The sequence below is a fragment of the Halyomorpha halys genome, unplaced genomic scaffold (genome assembly GCF_000696795.3).
Source record: "Halyomorpha halys isolate HHAL.00 unplaced genomic scaffold, Hhal_1.1 Scaffold803.1, whole genome shotgun sequence".
Classification (NCBI taxonomy): Eukaryota; Metazoa; Arthropoda; class Insecta; order Hemiptera; family Pentatomidae; genus Halyomorpha; species Halyomorpha halys.
Window position 1 is genome coordinate 322,067 of NW_027115654.1, and position 20,296 is coordinate 342,362.

Consider the following 20,296-nt stretch of genomic DNA (forward strand, 5'->3'; position numbering starts at 1 on the left):
TATATATAAGCTCCTGATCAAAATACATTTTATTCATTTCCACACAGAGTTTATTTTAGAGAGAACAATAAACTTCCAAACTTACTAACTCATTGATAAGAATAAATATGATTGATTTCTTGCTAACATTTATTTAGTTTCAGTGAAAAATAAATTGAGTAAAAATTGAAGAAAAAAAAAAATATTTTCTGATCTGAACAAACCTCTTTTTATATTTATAGATTTTAATTTGAGGATATATCTTTTTAGTGTTGGTCAGCGACAGCTAATTTGCTTGGCTCGAGCTCTCCTCCGCAAAACTAAGATCTTAATCTTGGATGAAGCTACAGCAGCTGTTGATCTGGAAACTGATGACTTCATTCAGAGAACAATCAGATCAGAATTTGCTGATTGTACTATCTTCACCATTGCTCACAGATTAAACACAATTATGGACTCAGACAAGTCAGAAAGCCTAATTGATTTCTTTACATTACTCTAATATTAAAAATATTGATTTAAATATTACATAAATATATATATCTTTGTTAGTATGAGTATTAATTATAATGTAATTTTATTTCCAGAGTTCTTGTTTTGGATCATGGGAAAGTTCTAGAATTTGATTCACCTAATGTTCTACTAAAAAACAAGTCTTCACTTTTCTATAGTATGGCCCAAGATGCAGGTCTTGCTTAGATAAATCTCTGTCCAATGATAATGAAGTAACTTTATGAATTAACAAAACTAAAAGCTAAAAATTTTACATTTTTATATAATATCAAAGATGATATTAATACTGCCGACTGTGAAAAGTAATTGTGATTTAGAAAAAATAAAATAATCATTGATCAAAAGGTTCTTAGTAGCCAAAACCTATTTAAAATAAAAAATATTATGGTATAGATGTGTTACTAAAAGTCAAGTTGTGCATCACTCTTTAATGGTAGCATATAAAAGAAATTGTTTGACATAGTTTCTCGTACTTACAACCATAATTTTTATGGTTAATAGTAATTTAAAGTTTGTGTTATCAAACAATATTATATATTTGTTATAAACAATTATCCACTAAATGTTTATGTACATTGGTACTTCAGAGATTACTTCGTAACTGTTTTTATAAAATGTTTTACTTAAATATTGTGTAATTTTTTTTTTTCCAACTTCATTAATTTTTTATTATCTGACTTATTTCTCTTTTACACTAATATCTGGAATTTGGAAATTCCTCCTGTATTTTCATATCTTTATGTCTTCTTACATTAAAAAGGATAATCACTCAACTTTAAAATCATTGAGATACATATGAAGTTCAAGCATATGAAAAACTAAATTATTAATCAATTACCTAATAAATAACTAACTAGAAATAGAAAACTAACAATTTCCATAGCATAACGTTCTGCTTAGCGACATTCACCAAAATTTCCATTTACAGTTTATGATGCAAAACTCGTTTTAAGGTCCTTGGGTACTAATAATCAACTTTGGATAAAGTTTGCGTTTGTGTGTAGTTAACAGCCTAACTCAAAAACGAAAAGTCGTACGAAATTGGCATTACATGTTTAAGGTGCGTATATGCTTGTAATGTTGCATCTTTTAAATTAAAATTGACCTACCGGAAGTGCCCTCTGTAGGATCGATTCTAACATCTTTACAATTTCCTCAAAAATGGCTGAAACGATTTTGATTAAACTCGGTACATCAATGTGCAATTGAATGGTCTTTAATATCAGCTAGGTCTTATCCCTAGTAAACTAGGCTGGCAGATTTCCAAAATCGAATTTTCAAAACGGCTTCTGCTAAAATAACTTTAATTTTGTTTATTTGAAAGTATTTACTATTTCTCATTGTTAGTAGTATTAAAAATAGTTAAATACGAAAGAATCCAAGGATTAACTAATGGAGAAAAAAATAGAAACATATTTTCCTTGTTAAAAACAAATTTCCGAAAATAAGGCAGTAACGTGGTTGTATTATATACTATGGAAAAAACGAAGATCTTAAAAATATTTATATCTAAGATATTAAGATTTATAGGATTTTTAAGCGTGATGAGAAACGAATAAAATAAAAAAATTATTAAGTCTCAATTTGACAGGCGCATGCATCTATTTTATGCGACCAGCTAAGACATGAGTCTAGATTTAGAGAATGTGAAATCAGAAACAAAATGAATGAAAAACTTTGACCCCCAACCAACCATGGTTAGGCAGTAATGGGAGTCTTGGCCGAAAAAAAAAAAATCAGAAAAAGCTGAGATCGCCCAATCCCATTCAATAACATTAATTTTGTACACTTTTTTTTTTTTATCTTTTGTGAAACTGTTGTATTCTTGGCAGGAAAAAAATCTTGTTCGCACCTCAACAAACTCTTAATCAATGATTTTCATAGCAACAGGATTATAGAAATTTTTGTTTAAAATTTTCACCTTCCAGGTTAGTAAGTGAAAGTTGTGTAATGTGCACAACGCTCCAAATATTTTCAGTTTTATAAAAAAAATATAATGTATTGTATTACATATTTGTATTCTGTAACCATATATAGAAATAAAGAGGTTTGGAAATAAAAGAGTGGGGATATATTTTTCATACGTTGTCTTGTAGAGGTTAATTAAAGCTGCGCCATGGAGAAGAGTCGGTCTGATTACCACCTTGTAAATTTGTAGCGTCAGGCGTAGTAAAAGCTGCGGTGAAGTGAGCAGATGGTGTAGCCGGTAAGATTTAAGTTGGGCCAGCTTGAGCTGGCATGATAAGAGAATGTGAGATGGCGATCCAACGTCACACCAAGGGAGAGGATGGTGTTAGAAATTGTTCGCCGCTGTTAATCCACTACGAATCTCTGGGGCAATCAGCTTTTTTGGATATATAACAATAGCTTCAGTCTTAGACGGGTTTACCCTTATTATGCCATTCTTCTTCAATGCAGCAACGATTGTGGCAGAAGCTTCCCATGCAAGGGTGGGAGCCCATTTAGGCCTGGCGCTAAAGGCATAGATTCCTATATCATCTGCATAGGATGCAGCCATTGCTTCTCCATGCTCCAGGGACACAATCAGCGCAGTGAAGAATACAAAGAACAAGGATCCCAGCACTGAACCTTGCGGTACTCTGCAGGTGGTGGGGACTGGAGGCGATAGTTCTTCACCAACCCGTACGACGAAGGACCTTCCACTTAGGTAAGTTCTGATCAGTTGACGTAGGGCGGCGGGGAACTTGAACTCCTCCAGCCGGCGAACTGGAAACGGATTTTTTTTTTTTCCATAACCCCTATTTCTGAATTTATGGTTTTTAGTATGAATATACTATACCAATACTGTATGATACCGGTACTGAATATACCAATATATATTTTGATTCTGCACTGTTTCCTTCTTCTGTAGTGGCCTACATTTTAAGGAGTTTTTGAGTTGTAGTGGGCGTTCCATGATTTTTATTTATTTTTTTTTTTCTGACCTAGAAATTTTAAAACAACAAATTAAATATATACAAAGGAAATAAATGTATATACACAGGTAAAAATATATCTTGGATTGCCAGTGTGGCATTATAAGATAAGCTGCCGGGTCCGCTGAAGGCGATGTCATCGATGATGGCATGAGTCTGCCGTGAGCGTACTAGGAATAGGGAGGGGCTATTCCGGCTGGCGTTGATGAAGTGATGACTTCAGGCTGTAGAGCCAATAGTCCCTCCCAAGGCGAGAACATCGACCAAGGGAACAGTGCTCTGCCACCTCCCAGGTCTTGGTGGAGGGGTGATTTCTCTGAACAGAGGATTGCCACAGGCTTTCAGCCCATCAAAGAACTTGATGTGCCTACGGCCTATGAATTCTGGCACGGTTGGGAGTTGGAGCTCTGCACAAATTTCTCTGTTCCTGGCCCGCTGGAGTGATGTTCCTCGTACTATTCGCCTCAGGAGGGAGTTCTGGAAACCCTGTAGGTTGGTCAGTGTTGTCTTGTAGAGGTGTCTCATTAGTGGTGCACCATGGAGCAGCGTTGGACGAATGATGGCCTTATATATTTGTAGCTTCAGGCGCAGCGATAGTTGTTGTGACGTCAGTAGATGGTAGAGCCTATGCGACTTCTGCCGGGCCAGCTTGAGTCTCCCTTTGGCATGACTGGAGAGGGTGAGGTGCCGGTCAAGAGTTACGCCGAGGTAGAGGATGTTGTTGGAGATATTCCTACCCTCGCCATCCACGACGAACCGCTGGGGTAGTCTGCTCTTCTTGCCTTTCTGAAAGGACATCACGATGGCATCCGTCTTGGCTGGGTTAACTTTGATGCCATCCTTCTTGAGAGCAGCTACGATGGCGTTCCATGATCCATATTAGACGGTTTTATATCACTTTTGGAAAATTTACTTAAAACGGGAAGAGGAGACTTAAGTTGGAATATTATTTTAATCGAGCAACATTGAAACAGTGGCTAAACTTTTAAAACGGCAAGGATAGGTAATATGTAGATCTAAGTATATAGTATACGCGTTTTTTTTCAATATTAGCCACTTTTTAAATATTGCTCGATTTAACTAGTAAGTATCCTCCTCCCGATTTAAGTAAATTTTTCAAAAGTGATAGGACCGTCGCTGAATCGGGGTTTCAGTCGGCCGAGGAGGATTGCCTTATTATACTATTGTGTTAAACTGTATATATGTATTTGTTAAAATAAAACTTTTTAGAAGGGTAAGAAGAAAAAAAAGCGGTGATCACTAACAACTTTTTTTATATAAGAGATAAATTAATTATTTAATTAACCAATTTTGACATAAGTCCAAATATTAAATAGTTTGTTTCATTAAAACAAAATAAACTATATTACACCGTTATATTTGCTCTTCCTACTAAGTGACAACTCATTAAGTACGCACTATAACCCTTTCCGTGCCAGAGCCTCCTCTATTAGCATCCGCCTGTTGTCTTCATCTCGAGTTGCTGCCTTCCAGTTACGAGTGGTGGAACTCCAGTGTCTTATGACATAGCAGGGGTTGAGCGTGTAAGGTTGTTAAAGCTTTCGCGTCGTGTCTTTCTGGTGACTATCAGCTTGATTTCTTTACCACATTTTCCTCAACTCCAACTAGGTCTGAACAAAATATTATCCCCTTGTTGATGTCCATACATTTCGTTTGTGTTTTTATTAAAATAAAATCATCTTCAGGGCTAAAACTTCGAGTGTAAACCAATTTTTAAAAATTCCCCAATTTTTCATGTGGCTTCCTGAGATCAAAATATAGAAAATACATTTCAAATCACATTTTTTTTTTTTTTTTACCAACCTCTAATTTGTTAGAGCTTAAGCTCCTACTTGACTGAACTTTGAAAAATTTTTTAGAATTTCTGTGAAATCTATTATTGTTTTAATACAAAAATACAGCTATTATCAAAGAAAATTTAAACCCCAATTTGAAAATTGTTTATTTTGCGCTCTTTGTACGTGTGCCTTTAGCGCGGGTACGTTTCACCACTGCCTAGCTGTGGCCTTCATGGTAAGAGAAAGTTGTGTGATGCGCACACCAAACCTGATTTTTATTTTATATCTTTAAAGTTTCATCACTTCTTTTTCTTATTATGAATTTATTGTAGGTTGTGGAATCAGATTGAGAAGATTATTTGAGTCAGCCAATCCTAAAACCTGGATATAGAAAAAAGAAAACGTTCACAATATTAAAATGTTTGTTAATTATATTTTAACTTCAAGCAGGGGACACTAACCATAATTTTATGCAAGCACCATTCATTTAAAAATAAAAATCCATGGAATTAACGCTAAAATTGATGAAACCAAAATCACTGATCCACAATTAATGTCAGATATCATGTTTCACAGCCAGTGCCTCAATGACATAAGTGTACTTTTAACATCTCTTAGTACTTCATTTGGTGGTCCATTGCAAGAACTAATTGGATTTTGGACCTAAAAAGTGCTTTGAGCTTTGTTTTTTTGTAATGCATATTGTTCTTTACAATACCAGAAAAAATTAGGACATTTTTAAAATGAACACTCACAAGTGTGGTAACTGACAAAGTATATAAAACCCACTAGTTTCTTTAGCACTTATTAGTTCCACTTATACAAAACCAATTCAAGTATTTTAAGTAGTGGCTGATGATTCAAAAGAAATTGTTATCCATATTTAATTTGAAGAATTTTTCGATACTGCAGTTTAATTATCATTCCACACGAATTCTATGTGAATTATCTACAAAAAACAAAATTGATGTTTATCTCTAGCTAAGGCAGAGAGAGAGAGAGAGAGAAATACTTTATTTATTCATCTATGCTGCCTAAATACATAAAATTCTTTTACTATAGTCAATTATGGTGAAGTTGAGCAACATTGTAATAAATGGCCATAAAAGGTTAAAGAGTTGTCTGACACCTCTAAAAGCCATTTTATTATTGTGAAGGTAACATTGGCTTTTATATTAATAGTTGCTAGGATCATAATAATGTACTACTTGTAGAGATGTAGCACGGTAAAGTGGCCAGGACCTTGGACTTCTTATACAAAATATTAAAATTTATGAACAGAAGTATTTCTAGTTAACAATACGAAATTTTTACCATCTATTTTTCACCAATTTATTTCTAAGAAAATCTCTGTAATAAAATCTACTCTTAATTTGGAAAATTTTAAATTGTTGAGACAGAACATTACACATTATTTAAAACAAGTGGTCTGTAATTAGTATCAAAATGAAATTTTATAGGTACTTAAAAAAATAATAGTACTATATTCAGTACTTAAGTGTAGTTTTTGAGTTGAGCCCTTTTCAAAATGCCAAATTTAATTGTATATACTTTAAAAATAGGAAGTATACAATCTGAAATCATGTAACCGTAACACTTCTAAAACTTCCTTTATAGTTCATAAGGCTACCTGGTTATAGTTTTTTTTCTGCCACAGGTTCAGTATTTTAGTAATATTTCTACGCACATTGTTCAATAAAATCATCAACTATTTTAGGATCTTTTAACTGGACCGACATGGGGAAATCATAATTGTGGATTACTAGGCTACAAAGGAAGAAATTTAAATCTAATAAAAATTACCTGTTTTAACTCTAGATATAACTAACTTTCATCTACAAAGCATTGAACTCCATTTACACCTGCAGTTGTTATAATATTGTTTTGTTTTTTTCTCATAAGGTTTAGGAAAGATCAAGAACCTTTTTTAATAAAATATATATATGAAATTTTTTAAACATTCCTTTTCATATTAAAAATAAATTGAAATATCAGTCATAAATGCCAATGTACAAGATAAGGAAATTCATAAAAAGTTCCTTTTAGTAATTAATTTAACAAAATACAACACAGTCACTTCAAGAATAACTAACATGGTATAAATTTGTTTGAGGACAAAAATATCTAATACATACGAGTCATTTTTATTTTATTTCAAAAATACAAATTTCTAATGTTATCGAAAATTACATAAAAATATTAAATTACAAATAATATTAGATAACAATTCAAACAAACAGCAAAACTGTTAGACAAGCTGCATTTCAGTTTAAATATTTAAAAAAATACCAGCTTTAATAGTAAAATTTAGCTTAAGTCTCATCCAAGTTAAAAATAAGTTAGAAGTTCTAATAACCACAGATTCCCTGAAACTATAAAATTTAACATCAATTATCATACAAAACAAATCCTCTAATTTTGGTATATTTTAAGTAAATACTTACTTAGTTGAGTGAGTTCCTACTTTCATTAGATGGATACAAAGGTTGGGTGCATTTTGCTGATTCTGGGAATCGTTCTAAGTAACGAGCCTCTCTAATGTACTTGACAGTCACAAGATTGCCTTCAAAATTTAAATTTTTAAAATTATTCATTATCAAACTAAATGAAACATAGGAAGATAGATAATACTAGTTATTACGATTATTGGAAAGAGCATTAGTTTAGCAGAGAATTTCGTTTAAACTTTATTGGGTAAAACATCACTTGAATTTGTTACATCCAAAGACATAAATAAATTGATGACTAATTGTTTCTACATGTACAACTTTCTCAGTGTAAATGTATAGTTAAGAGCCTTTTACTCCAAAAGAAACTTGTTTTCCATGATGAACAGAGGTGCAAGGACAGTTTATTAATAGGTACTGTGGAGTCAATTTGCTAATACCATTGAATAATTCATGGGGAGGGGGAATTCATCTTGTATGCTAAAAAGTCTGTTCCTCCCAAACTACTTATCTTTCAAATAGAAAAGAACTTAAGAATGAGGCTAGGGTGGCGTGTACTGTTGACATCTCAACAACTTATGTCCTCACCAGAAGTAGTCCCGGTTCGAATTCAGCCTCAGGGAGTATTATTTTTCAGTGGGTCTGCAGAGTAAATCTCATTCTGGCGAGAACAGACAGGAAACCTAATTTCTTTCTAATGGTTTTGTTTTGCTATTTTTCATTTTTTTTTTAAATCTTTAATCCTACATCAACATCCATTTCTCAGTCTATAGTAATAGGTGGATAAGAACAAAATGATATTATCACATGAGAGACCAGCATCAGTAGCAATTTATTTCAAACTAGAGCTATAAAACTTCCGAAATTTTAAATGGAAAATCTTCATATTTATTGTCCAAATGTTTTTGGCTAACCATATTTGTTAATCTTGGGTCCATAAAGGTTTTACTAAGTATCTTCATCTTTGTCTAATTTTTAAAGCTGACTATTCCTACAGAAGGAATGAGAAAACAAAAAATGTCTGTTGTCAATGCTCAGATCTTTCTGTAAAATGAGTGTGCTAGCGAAATCATAAGTAAAAAAGAGTGCTCGTCAATAAAATGAGAACATTATTATCAACAGGAGGGCAAGTGTTATGTCAAAAAGTGGAAGTGAGGAGCTCTGATATCCCCAAGTTCAAGATTTTGCTTTCTAAATTAGTCCTGTAATTGTTGTAACCAAAGCAAAGGAGTAAGTGAAACCTTAGTCATATCTGATTGTCAGATGACAGCTGTGTTGTCTGCAAATTATTAGTTTTTATCTTGGCTTTGATCAAATTTCTTATATTGTAGAAAGCTTGAATGGGTACTTATTTTGCATTTGGTAACTACACAAATTCCGTAAAGTAAGCAGTTCTAGTAGTATAGGATGACAAGGAGTCAGGCTAAACTACAAGAACTGCTGAGAACACGTAGAATGGAATATCATTGTTTCAATTGAAAACACAGTATAATATATCTGTTTTGATTGAAGAATGTTCTCATATATTCATAATTTTGTAATATTTATGAAAATTATTGTTAATGACAGTTTTCATCTCGATATTGACAATATTTATGGCTTTATAACAACAATTTTTTAGTGCATCAACACTACTTGATTGAAGAGTTGAAGCAAGTTTTTTTTAATAAGATCCATGTATGTACATCTGTTTATAGAGTTGCTGAAAGATGGAAAAGTCAGCACTTTATTTCTTAGAGAGCTGATTATTAGATATACGACACGAATATGATATAGCTGGGTGGATACATGATATTTTAAGCAGGACAATTGAAATATGTTCTTTACCAGAACACAATTTTTTTACCTGAGGATAAAAACAAGCATAAACTTATAAGGAGCAGTCTTCTGGATAGTCTGTTGCAATCAATTCTCTGAATTACTATTTTTTGCTTGGGCTGATTCTAAGAATTATTGTCAGCAGCTTCCATGACCACCAATATCTTCTGAAGTTAGTAAGGATTCTGTCATAGTTAAGTAATCTTTACACACATTAGTCCAATGGGTTACTAGGTTTTAATACTACTAACTACTTTTCACTTAAAATCTTCATACATATCATAACAATAAAAAGTAAATTCCTGAACACATACTACAACTATAATGTTGAAAAATTACTAGTAATCCTCTCAATAAGTTTAAAATACATTTTTTAGCCATAGATATCTAAAAAGATGTTATCATTTAAATTGTTAAATGAAAATAAAAAAAAGAAAGCAATCAGGTTATCGTGTGGAGGCCAGCCGTCATGGAGGGGCAGAGGTGGTGAAATTCCTAAAGCCTGGGCTTCTAGGGTGCTTGAATTAACTGCAAAGAAGTATATGGACAAAAAGTTGTTTAAAAAAAAAGAAGTATTATAATCAAAACAAATAATGTCACATACTCTGACTAATTTATAAAAATGTATGTTGTTTATAATTGGAAAATAAAATAAAGTGTTGTCTAAATATCTAAAAACTCTGAACCGACTGCTTAAGAGATTTGTCTTCATAATAATTCTTACATAATAAGTCAAATTGAGAGTTAGAATTTCAAAAGACTTCAGGAAAATAGATATTTTCTGAACCTGAGCCAGATAAGGTGACAATTCTGTTAAATCTCACAGGAAATTCAAACCGCCTTGGGGAGATTGCCGTTTCTGTTCATTATTACCTTATCGAATTCTCATAGCTGTCTTCAAGTAATTATTAACACACAGCTCTGATGTCAGAGCAGAGATGGGTAAAAATTAGCTTTAGTTGAAACTAATAGCTAAAATTGCCATGGATACGACCCTTATTCATATATGAAACATTGATAAATAAATATTGTATCCATGACAATTTTAGCTACTAGTTTCAACTTTAGTTAATTTCTGCCCAACTTTGCTACAGATGGAGGATCTTCAATAGATAAATTAAACTAATAAATTAAATTAATAAATTATATTAATTAATTAAGTTATGTTTATTTGTATTAACAATGGATGATGGCTGACTGTGATGTAGAATCAAGATGATAAATATAAAATAAAAGTGCAAAATATTGAACCCTTAGACACAAATTAAATAATGATAACATTTAGTAGGTCCAAGATCAGTAAAGAACATTAAACACAATAAAATAATACTAATATATAAATAAAATAATATATATATATATATAAAAATAATTTATTTTTTCTATCATTTCTAATAATGACAATAGTCCAAACAATTAAATTCAATTATATTTCAAAAAGACGAAACCAATTGATATTGCACATGACATAATCAACTATGGGTTTCAATCAAAAGTATGATACGTCACCTATAGGAAAATATTGTGAGCTTTCAAAAACTAGAAACACAGATATGAACAATTGAAGTAGCATTAATATGAATATGAAAGGAATATGGTCCGGGTGCGGTCAAGAAAAACTCAAATAGTAGAAATATACTAATTTAATGAGCCAACGTTTCGCCCCACGTTGCAGGGCTTCTTCAGGGCTAAAAAAGATACAAACACATAGTTACAAAAGGAAAACAAAAACTTAAGTGCAAAATAACAGGGGTATAAAATGTAAAAAAGTAAGATATAATAAGAAAAATTAAAGCTAGTAGATAGTAAATGTAAAGGGTAATAGTAACAAATAGATAACAAAAGAAATAAAAGAAATATTAAAGAACATACAAATAAAGAGATGTAAAAGAAAAAAGAATACAAATCAAATGATGAAACAGAATGCCTACCTATTTTGACGGCAGTCAAAACTAAAATGACCGTTGGGGATGGGAGGAGTGGGGACAGCAGTAGTGCCACAACAACGAAAATAGTGGCACTACTGCTGTCCCCACTCCTCCCATCCCCAACGGTCATTTTAGTTTTGACTGCCGTCAAAATAGGTAGGCATTCTGTTTCATCATTTGATTTGTATTCTTTTTTCTTTTACATCTCTTTATTTGTATGTTCTTTAATATTTCTTTTATTTCTTTTGTTATCTATTTGTTACTATTACCCTTTACATTTACTATCTACTAGCTTTAATTTTTCTTATTATATCTTACTTTTTTACATTTTATACCCCTGTTATTTTGCACTTAAGTTTTTGTTTTCCTTTTGTAACTATGTGTTTGTATCTTTTTTAGCCCTGAAGAAGCCCTGCAACGTGGGGCGAAACGTTGGCTCATTAAATTAGTATATTTCTACTATTTGAGTTTTTCTTGACCGCACCCGGACCATATTCCTTTCATCTTCACACACGGTCAATCAATAATCTTCCATTAATATGAATGTGTTATATGCATTTTATATGCCATACATATTTCATTATGTTAGCACTTTACCCATAATTATTACATTTATCTTTGCAGAAGCACAATCATAGCATATCGCTGCCCCAGTTTAACAGTGTAACATCTCAAAGTATAGTAATTTCGAGATATGCATATAATCTTACAATTAAGGGTAAGATTTAAACAGTGAAACAAAAAATCATAGTAAAACATATATCATAAAATCTAAGTATAAAAAATATCTTGAGATATTACAGTATCGAACTGTACAGATTTTACCCTTATTGCTGGGATTACATGCATATCTCTAAATAACCATTTTTGCTACACTGTGGAACTGGGATAGCGATATAGACACTTATGAAAAATTACTACTTACTATCAAACCAAGATCCATGAAGTGCCCTGTAAGCAATGCCAGCATCTCTAGGTGAAGCACATTTCATATAGACACAACCCTCTCTCGACTGCCTCTCAACAGCTATATGCAGAATCCTGGCATCACTACATTTCTCAAGAATTGCATCAACTACAGTTGCAACCCAATCATCACCTTCCTCCCTAAAAAAAAGATATATACATGATAAAACCATTTACATTTAAAAAAGAAAACATGAATAAATAAATAAAAAAGATAAGCTTTTATTATAAGGTACTAAATTTTAACTTTTATCACTTAGATAGTTTTCAATAACTAGTAACCATAGAGCAAAACACCATGAAAACATAAAAAAAATTATAGAATAATCTTAGTAAAATTATTGGAAAAAATTAAATGTAAGATTTCACTGAATAAATATCAGTACATTTGAATAAGACACAATATTCTTACAGAGCAGCATCAAACATATGCCGAATCTTCAGGCAGGATGTTGGACTGTTGGGGAGAGAGTTAACACTTCCTTCCATTGTGTCAAATGCTTGCCCTTGCCATACTTTGCGTTTACTAAAATCAAAATAATAAATTACACTCATCATGTCTTAAAACAGATTCAATGTGACAATGTACATAAAAAAAAAAAAAAAAATAAGTTATCACAATAGATCATTTCAACAGATAGTTGACAAAGTGATAATATAAAACATTGTAATAAGCATAAATTATAATCCCTATTTAAGTCACGAAATGCAGAATAATTACTTTCCCTCCTATAATATAATAATTATATGACTATCAATTAAAATGTAAGAATAAATCTCTTCCATGCACTATAAATATTGCTTGTGTAAATAAATAAATTAAACTTAGTCCAGAAAATGTCTTTAATAGGTTACAAGAGAATATGGATATAAATAAAACACATTATTGCATAAAAATTAAAGTATATTGTATTTTTAAAAGAACACGTTACAAAATAAATAGTTACGCTTGTCATTTACAAAAAATCTTAAATTTAAAATACTGAAGCCTACTTAGGGTTGTATGAGGATGCGACCCATCTCCAGACCAGGCAATCTTCTCCTTCCACAACCTGCTGTTCACATCTGATTCTTGAATCAGAATTTAGAACATCCACTGCATCCTTCCAAAGTTTATCCATACCTAATATTTAAAAAAAAAATAGATAAATGGGAATAAATATACTAGATTAAATAGATAATAAAAATTAAGATTTTCAAGTACTAGAAGTAATTCTATACGCTTAATGTAATACTATAATTCAAACCAACATAATTGGACAGTCTTATAGTGTCATTCTCCACCTTCATCATTAAACCAACTAATTATTTCATCGAAACAGAATTGAGGAAAATATTCTTATAAACAGTTAGTATTTTAAAAACTGAATAATATATTTCAATGTTCAAAAATAAAATTGAAGCTAAAATGCTTCTGGGTAGGGTTCAGGCTGGTTGTTGACAAGATGTTAAAAAAGAGCAAATCAAAAACAACAAAATATTAAATAGTTTATTTCATCTGTGCTAAATCAATGAAAACTAAAATGCAAGAAATGCTTATTATCGGTAATGGTAAGTAATTAAAAATAAAATTAGACAATAAATTATAATACATCTGATACTGACTCTGATCTAGTACATTTTTATTAGATTTTATTGGGTTCTTCAAGGCTACGAACTAAATAACTACATACCATACTCCTATAGTTAAAGTTAAGGAGCACATGCAAAATTGGGGACAATGAAGTCAATATTTTTTAAAAATCATGGAAACCTAAAATGGATAAACCAGGTTAAGTAATTAGTTTTAATACAGCCTCAATCAAAAAATTGATAGAAAAAACTAGAAGCAAATGGTTGTACAGCTATTGGTCAATATGATTTTACTTGGTGACGTTATGTATTGAGAACTTGTGAAAAATTAGATGAGGTAGTTTCGAAACTAACTTGTCTTATTATGATCTTAAAAAAATATTTTTGGCAGAAAACCAAAATTTAACTAATATAAGTAGATGATAAGGTTAAATTATCGCATTTATAAACAAAAAAATTCAACACCAAATGAACGCAGTTAATTTATATAATAAAAAAAGTTGGGTGTGTATGTAGGTATGAGACAGTTATCGTTATCATGGCGACTTGATACTTGTGGAAAAAACTTCAATACAGTGAACTTGAATAAGTGAAAAAATGTGGTATCATGGTATTTGATTAAATAGGAGAGTAAATAATAATAACAGCAAATAAAAATACATAAAAAGTGTGAAAACTTGAAATTGTTATAAAAGTTCGTATAGACATTTAAGGTAATTTTTAGGGCAAGTTCCTTGAAAATGTCTGCAAGAAATGAAACAACTACATTTTATAGGTTACTATTTAAAAAATAAATTGGCTTTTGATTGAGTCTGGTACCCAGGACTGCTATACAAGATCCGTTAATTCCTACCCCCAACATATTTTCTGATTATCCGTTCTTATCTCTCCGACAGATTATTTCAAGTAAATCACAACAGCGCTTATTCATCCCTATTTCCCCAGTCTGCTGGTGTACCTCAGGGTAGTATACTTGGTCCTATTCTTCATACAGTTTTTACAGCTGACGTCCCAACCCATCCTCACCACGTATGCTGATGACATGTCTGTTGTCAGTGAATAATGATCCTTCCAATATATCCCAAACCCTCCAATCCCACATCACCACCTTGAAGAATGGTACCAAAACTGGAGGATTAAAATAAATTCCAATAAATCCTATCAAATCACATTTATCCTTTGTCGTAAACCCATGACCTCTTGCCCCACAGTATCCTTCAATAATACCACAATTATTCCTGTTGTATAGATCCGTTACTTAGGATTACATCTGGACAAACGACTGACATGGAATCCATATACAAGACTGAAAAGACAGAAAACTGCTCGTCGATTCCGACTATTTCAACATTTACAAGACAAACAGTCTAATCCATTACTAAAGACTGATCTACATGACTACTATAAGGCCTATCTGGGCATACGGAGTTGAGCTTTAGGGCTCCACTAAACCATCAAATTCCTACCGAATCCAATCCTTACAGTCCAAAATCCTAAATGCTTCTTACTTTGTCACAAATCAAGTCATCCATCAGAACCTCAATGTTCCATATGTTGCCAATTCGGCCAGAACCAAATACCAATCTTTCCATGATAAACTTCCTAACTACCCAAACCCACTCGTTTCTAACCTGGCTTCTCCTTCATTACCTAATAATCCTCCTAGGCATCTGAAAAGAAGATGGCCTCTAGAAATGTTATAGGAGTTCTATCAATGGATAGATTCTCCACATGATTATATTATGCCATTATATCACTTACAGCAAATTTACTTGATGTATATATTTTTATACAGTTGTAAATAACAATAAATAAATTATTTAAAAAAAAAAAAAAGGTTAATTTGTATTTCAGGAGTTTCATATCCTTCAAAAATATTATTTTCTTGTATTATGTGCTATTGTTGTTTTGCATGTTTCCTTAGAATAAACAAACATTGTGTTTGGTATTTTTTCCAGAAATTAAAACTATCCTCTCCCAACTTGCACATAATAAAGAATTTTATCACACATAGACTAAAAATTTTGATGGTTTGAGGCAAGAAAGTGATTTCGAAAAAAATTAGAATTTTGTGTAAATAATAAGAATTGTATTTTTCAAAACTGCTCTGCCAAACAATTTTTATCATGTGGCATGTCATATTCTTACCCCAATCCTTTCATGTATATACTATTATCTTATTGAGTACTTCTTATTTTAAATATACACATCATTACTAACTGTTTCTGTCTTGAGGTGCAATAAGCTGATCTCTCACATGACTGATAGCAATATAACTTTCCGGCCCCTGTGATTGAGATGCAACAATTTCGATGATGTTAGAAACAAGTTTATAAACTTCTTGTTTGTGAGAAGCTTCTCTCATCATATACCAACGAGCACCAAAGTATATGGCCAAGAAGGAGATGATTGCTGCAAGAAAAATAAATAAAATAAAAAATCAGCAATATATTTTACATAAAAATAAGTTAAGGAAAAAGGATGGAAATATTTCGTGTAAAGGGGGAAAATGCAATATGTGATGAAACTAACTGAATGAGCATCATCTTCTAAATCCTAATGCTTTTAGGCATTGATTGAGGTGAATTTACTATTATTTAATTTTAGGTTTGTCATTCCAGGAAGCTAATGCAGATAGTAGTAAATGGTTAAGAATAAAAGACAAGTAAACTTTAGGCATGTATGTATATAACCATATGTAACATAGGAAAATCATAAGTGTAGATGTAATTACTAAAAAAGGAGAATTGGGTATCTGAATGTGAAAATGATTTTAAGTCAATCATTGCATAAAATTTTTTATAAGTAAGAATAGTAGGCATGTAATGGGTAAGTAGTAGAAAACCTAAACATACAGGGGAGACTATGAGAGTTTCATATTTGTGAAAGGGGAAATAGTGTTGCCAGGGACAAGTGAAGTGTTACTTTTCAACCGTGATATACAAGACAGTGCTAAAGGAAATCTATTGTGAATAATTGTAAAGGTTGCTAAAGCAGAGTTTATTTAATTTAGTTTGTATTTGCAGAAAAACCAGGGATTGCTCCCATTAATGACTTGCAACATCACCCTAATAACTGAAAACCATAGTATTTTTATCTTGTATTTCTCTTTAATATATGATTTTATTTTTATATAAATAAATGTTAGTCTAGGAATACATAATAACTTGTACATTTATTACACAATCCCTAGTTAAATTATTGATCTATTTAATAATATTGCATTATTGATACCACAAAAAAAATTTTTTGTCTAAATACTTTAGACTTAAATGATTGGAAGAATTACTAAATTATTTAATAAGGTGTAGTTAACATTATCAAAGATAGACCTTATTTTAAACATATCATTGTAAATTTTAATTGTAGACAACAGTGTATGTCAATGTATTTTTATTTGAGGACTAAATAAAGAGAAATCCTAATGTATTATCATAATAAATAAGTAGAAAGCAACCATAAAAGGTAGTTATTTTAATCAAATTAAAGCTCTTTAGTTTTCTATTTATAAGTTGTATAAATAAAATTGCTTGATGTAATATGCAGAGCCTGATGATGAGGCAATGGTCCCAAAATGATTAATAATTAAAGAAATTTATTAAAAAAGGAAGATGGTCCATGGTCCGGGTGCGGTCAAAGAAGAAGTCAAATAGTGATTAAACTAATTATATTGAGTCAAAGAAATTTCAACATGAACAATTTTATTACTTCACCTCATTAAAAAATGTCATCATTTTACTATAAAAATTATAACCAGAATAAACTTATTCCTTTGCATCAAAACAATTTTTCATAGACAGCTAAATAGTTAATGGGTTCATGACCAGTACTAAGTATGTTAATAAAAATTTACAGATCAAAACTTCTTAGAAATATATTTGTATATAATTTTTTTAATATAACATAGTTATCAATAGTGTTTTTAAGTATATAAATATTATTATTTAAGGTAGTAAATTATACAAATGTTTAATAAAACAATATTAAATTTTATACTATTACTTCTTATTTTCAAGAATCATCTACATACCAACACCTGCTCTTACAGCCCAGTCAGCCATTTTCATAAGATTGTTAAAAATTAAACAGATAAATGGAACAGGCGGGTTAATAATGGCTATTCCTCCAGATATGTCAATAAGCTTCAATCGAGGATTAGCTGATATAAGGATTTTAACATTTGGCAACATTTGGTCAGTGATCCAGGGTCCCTGAAATTAATTAAAGACAAATAAATTCAAAAGAGAAAATAAGGTTTAAAACTTTTACTTACATGGGCTAATAAATTTCACAATCTTATTATAAAACATGGATCATTCCACATGCAAATCTGGTATGAATAAACTTATGTTTTGAAAATGGAAATGAACTTGCAATATAAGTCAAAACTTTAATATACAGATGTCTAATAATGAATATCAGTGAATTTATTACCAATAGTATAATATATGATTAAGTCTATTAAACTACAATTAATATTGGAGGTTTAACAGTGAAAACTAACATTAAGATTTTTTTTAAAATATAATTTAGACTGAAACAAAGGAAAAAACTTATGACATACTAATTTAGGGGAAAAAAAAACAAAAACATTATTGGCAAACAATTAAATACTTACTAATGATGGATCAGCTTCTGCCACAGAAGAAATTAATTCGCCGTCAGAAAGACCAAAAGGTCCATCACCTATCTTTACACATGGGCTGCTTGCAAGCTTGTTGTGCAATTCACTGTATACAATTTTTAACACTTTTGTTGATGTTTCTTTATCAACTTCTCTAATACAATTGACCTAAATGTCAATAAAGATTCATTAATAACAAAACATATTAGTAACTTAAAACTAAAATTTTAATATATTTATTTAAAAAAAGGAAGACGGTCTCGGGTTGTTAAAATAGCTCTAATAGTAAATAAACTATTTATTTTGAGTCAACGTTTTTCCCCATGTTGCATGGCTTCATCAGGGCAAAAAGGATACAAACAACTAAACGTATTACAGCAAAGTAAAGTAAAGAAAATAAAAAGAAGATGTACAGTGAAAAGTATAAAAAAAAAAAAAATAAATAAATAGAAAAAAGTATTAGACATATATTGAAAATGGAAATAATAAAAAATAAAAGAAAAATATAAAAATACAGACCGCACTAAAAGATAGAAAATAAGAATTAAATAAAGGTCTAAAAAAAAAAAGAAAATAGTGAACTAAATAAGGAAACCCACCTTTCAAAATGAGGGAAAGCGAAGGAATGGCTTTAGGCCAAGTTATCAACAGAGTAGAGGAGAGGGGGAATTTTAACAATTAACGAACAATGTTACATTTGAAAGTGGAAAAGATATATAAAATATTATTATTAAAAATAATTGGAAATCGAAAGTCAGCACAAGTATTGTGGCATTGGACAGTGGCTACACTGCACTGTCTTCAAAATCAAAATCATCCCTCTGCAGTAAATCAAGAACTTCTGCTTGAAAAGTGGAAATCTAAGGAACTATATGGAAGATTTTACCATAGTTTGTTAGAGGAAAGAGTAAATCTGAGTTCATCCCTAATACAACTTCACAAAGGTGCCCTTTTTTCCCCAAAAAAGAAGGATTTAATTTTGTCATTCAGGACCAGGTGATAGTCACCAGGACCTACAAATGCTGTATATGAGGAGAAACTATTATGGAACTATAATTCTGTAGAATCAATTCAGCACATAGCATCAGGCTGTCAAGTGCAAATGCAAGGAATATTTACTAAGGCACAACAATATGGCTAAAATCATCCACCAAGATTACTGAAAAAAATAATAAATTCTGAATGACATCAGGTCTTATTATAAGTACAGCTCACAAGCAATCATTGATTGATAGGATGTCAAGCTGGAATGGGACCAGGCCATCAACACTGATCACACCATTCCACAATATAAGCCAGATATTTTGTTTATCTCGAAGAGAGAAAAATATGCAAATATAATAGAAATGGGAGTACCATTGGATGACAGCCTTCATAGGGTGGAAGGATTATTGGATTATTTTAATGATTTTATTGATAAATAACATTTATTTGATCATTAGAGAAATTATTTTTTTTTTTTCCCAGTTTTTGGACTGTAAATTTGAATATTTGAACATAATTGTTATAGTTATAGTTCATAAGCTGGAACAATGGAGCCTAATGGAGTCTGTTTATATAAGAAATTAAACCTTATATATAAATAACAAATGCTTTCTCCTGTAATCAAATATTATGGATTTTTCTAATTATATTTTTTAGTTTGGAAGATTACACGTTGTATATATGTGATTATAGCAGAATGATGATCCGGCTGGAGGTCAAAAATGGAACA

At 31.1% G+C, this 20,296-nt stretch overlaps 2 protein-coding genes across 7 annotated transcripts in view; one reads left to right on the top strand and one right to left on the bottom strand.

Moving 5' to 3' along the window:
- The window catches only part of LOC106686292 (multidrug resistance-associated protein 1), a 44,370-nt gene extending 43,268 nt beyond the window's left edge, over positions 1 to 1,102 (top strand). For both annotated transcript variants that reach the window (XM_067052639.1, XM_067052638.1), the window contains exons 31-32: positions 250 to 444; positions 567 to 1,102. In XM_067052639.1, the coding sequence (XP_066908740.1) occupies positions 250 to 444; positions 567 to 678 (307 nt within the window). In that variant the 3' untranslated portion in view covers positions 679 to 1,102. The remainder of the gene's footprint in view (positions 1 to 249; positions 445 to 566) is intronic.
- A 6,248-nt stretch (positions 1,103 to 7,350) lies between these two features.
- LOC106686290 (LEM domain-containing inner nuclear membrane protein MAN1) overlaps positions 7,351 to 20,296 on the bottom strand; it is a 23,205-nt gene continuing 10,259 nt past the window's right edge. For 4 of the 5 annotated variants that reach the window (XM_067052654.1, XM_067052653.1, XM_014429493.3 and 1 more), the window contains exons 5-12: positions 18,577 to 18,750; positions 17,989 to 18,169; positions 16,179 to 16,370; positions 13,380 to 13,509; positions 12,799 to 12,912; positions 12,346 to 12,527; positions 7,672 to 7,790; positions 7,351 to 7,599 (exon numbers count right to left, since the gene is read on the bottom strand). In XM_067052654.1, coding sequence (XP_066908755.1) covers positions 7,672 to 7,790; positions 12,346 to 12,527; positions 12,799 to 12,912; positions 13,380 to 13,509; positions 16,179 to 16,370; positions 17,989 to 18,169; positions 18,577 to 18,750 — 1,092 coding nt within the window. In that variant the 3' untranslated portion in view covers positions 7,351 to 7,599. The remainder of the gene's footprint in view (positions 7,600 to 7,671; positions 7,791 to 12,345; positions 12,528 to 12,798; positions 12,913 to 13,379; positions 13,510 to 16,178; positions 16,371 to 17,988; positions 18,170 to 18,576; positions 18,751 to 20,296) is intronic. The other variant, XM_014429492.3, reaches the window with a different exon arrangement.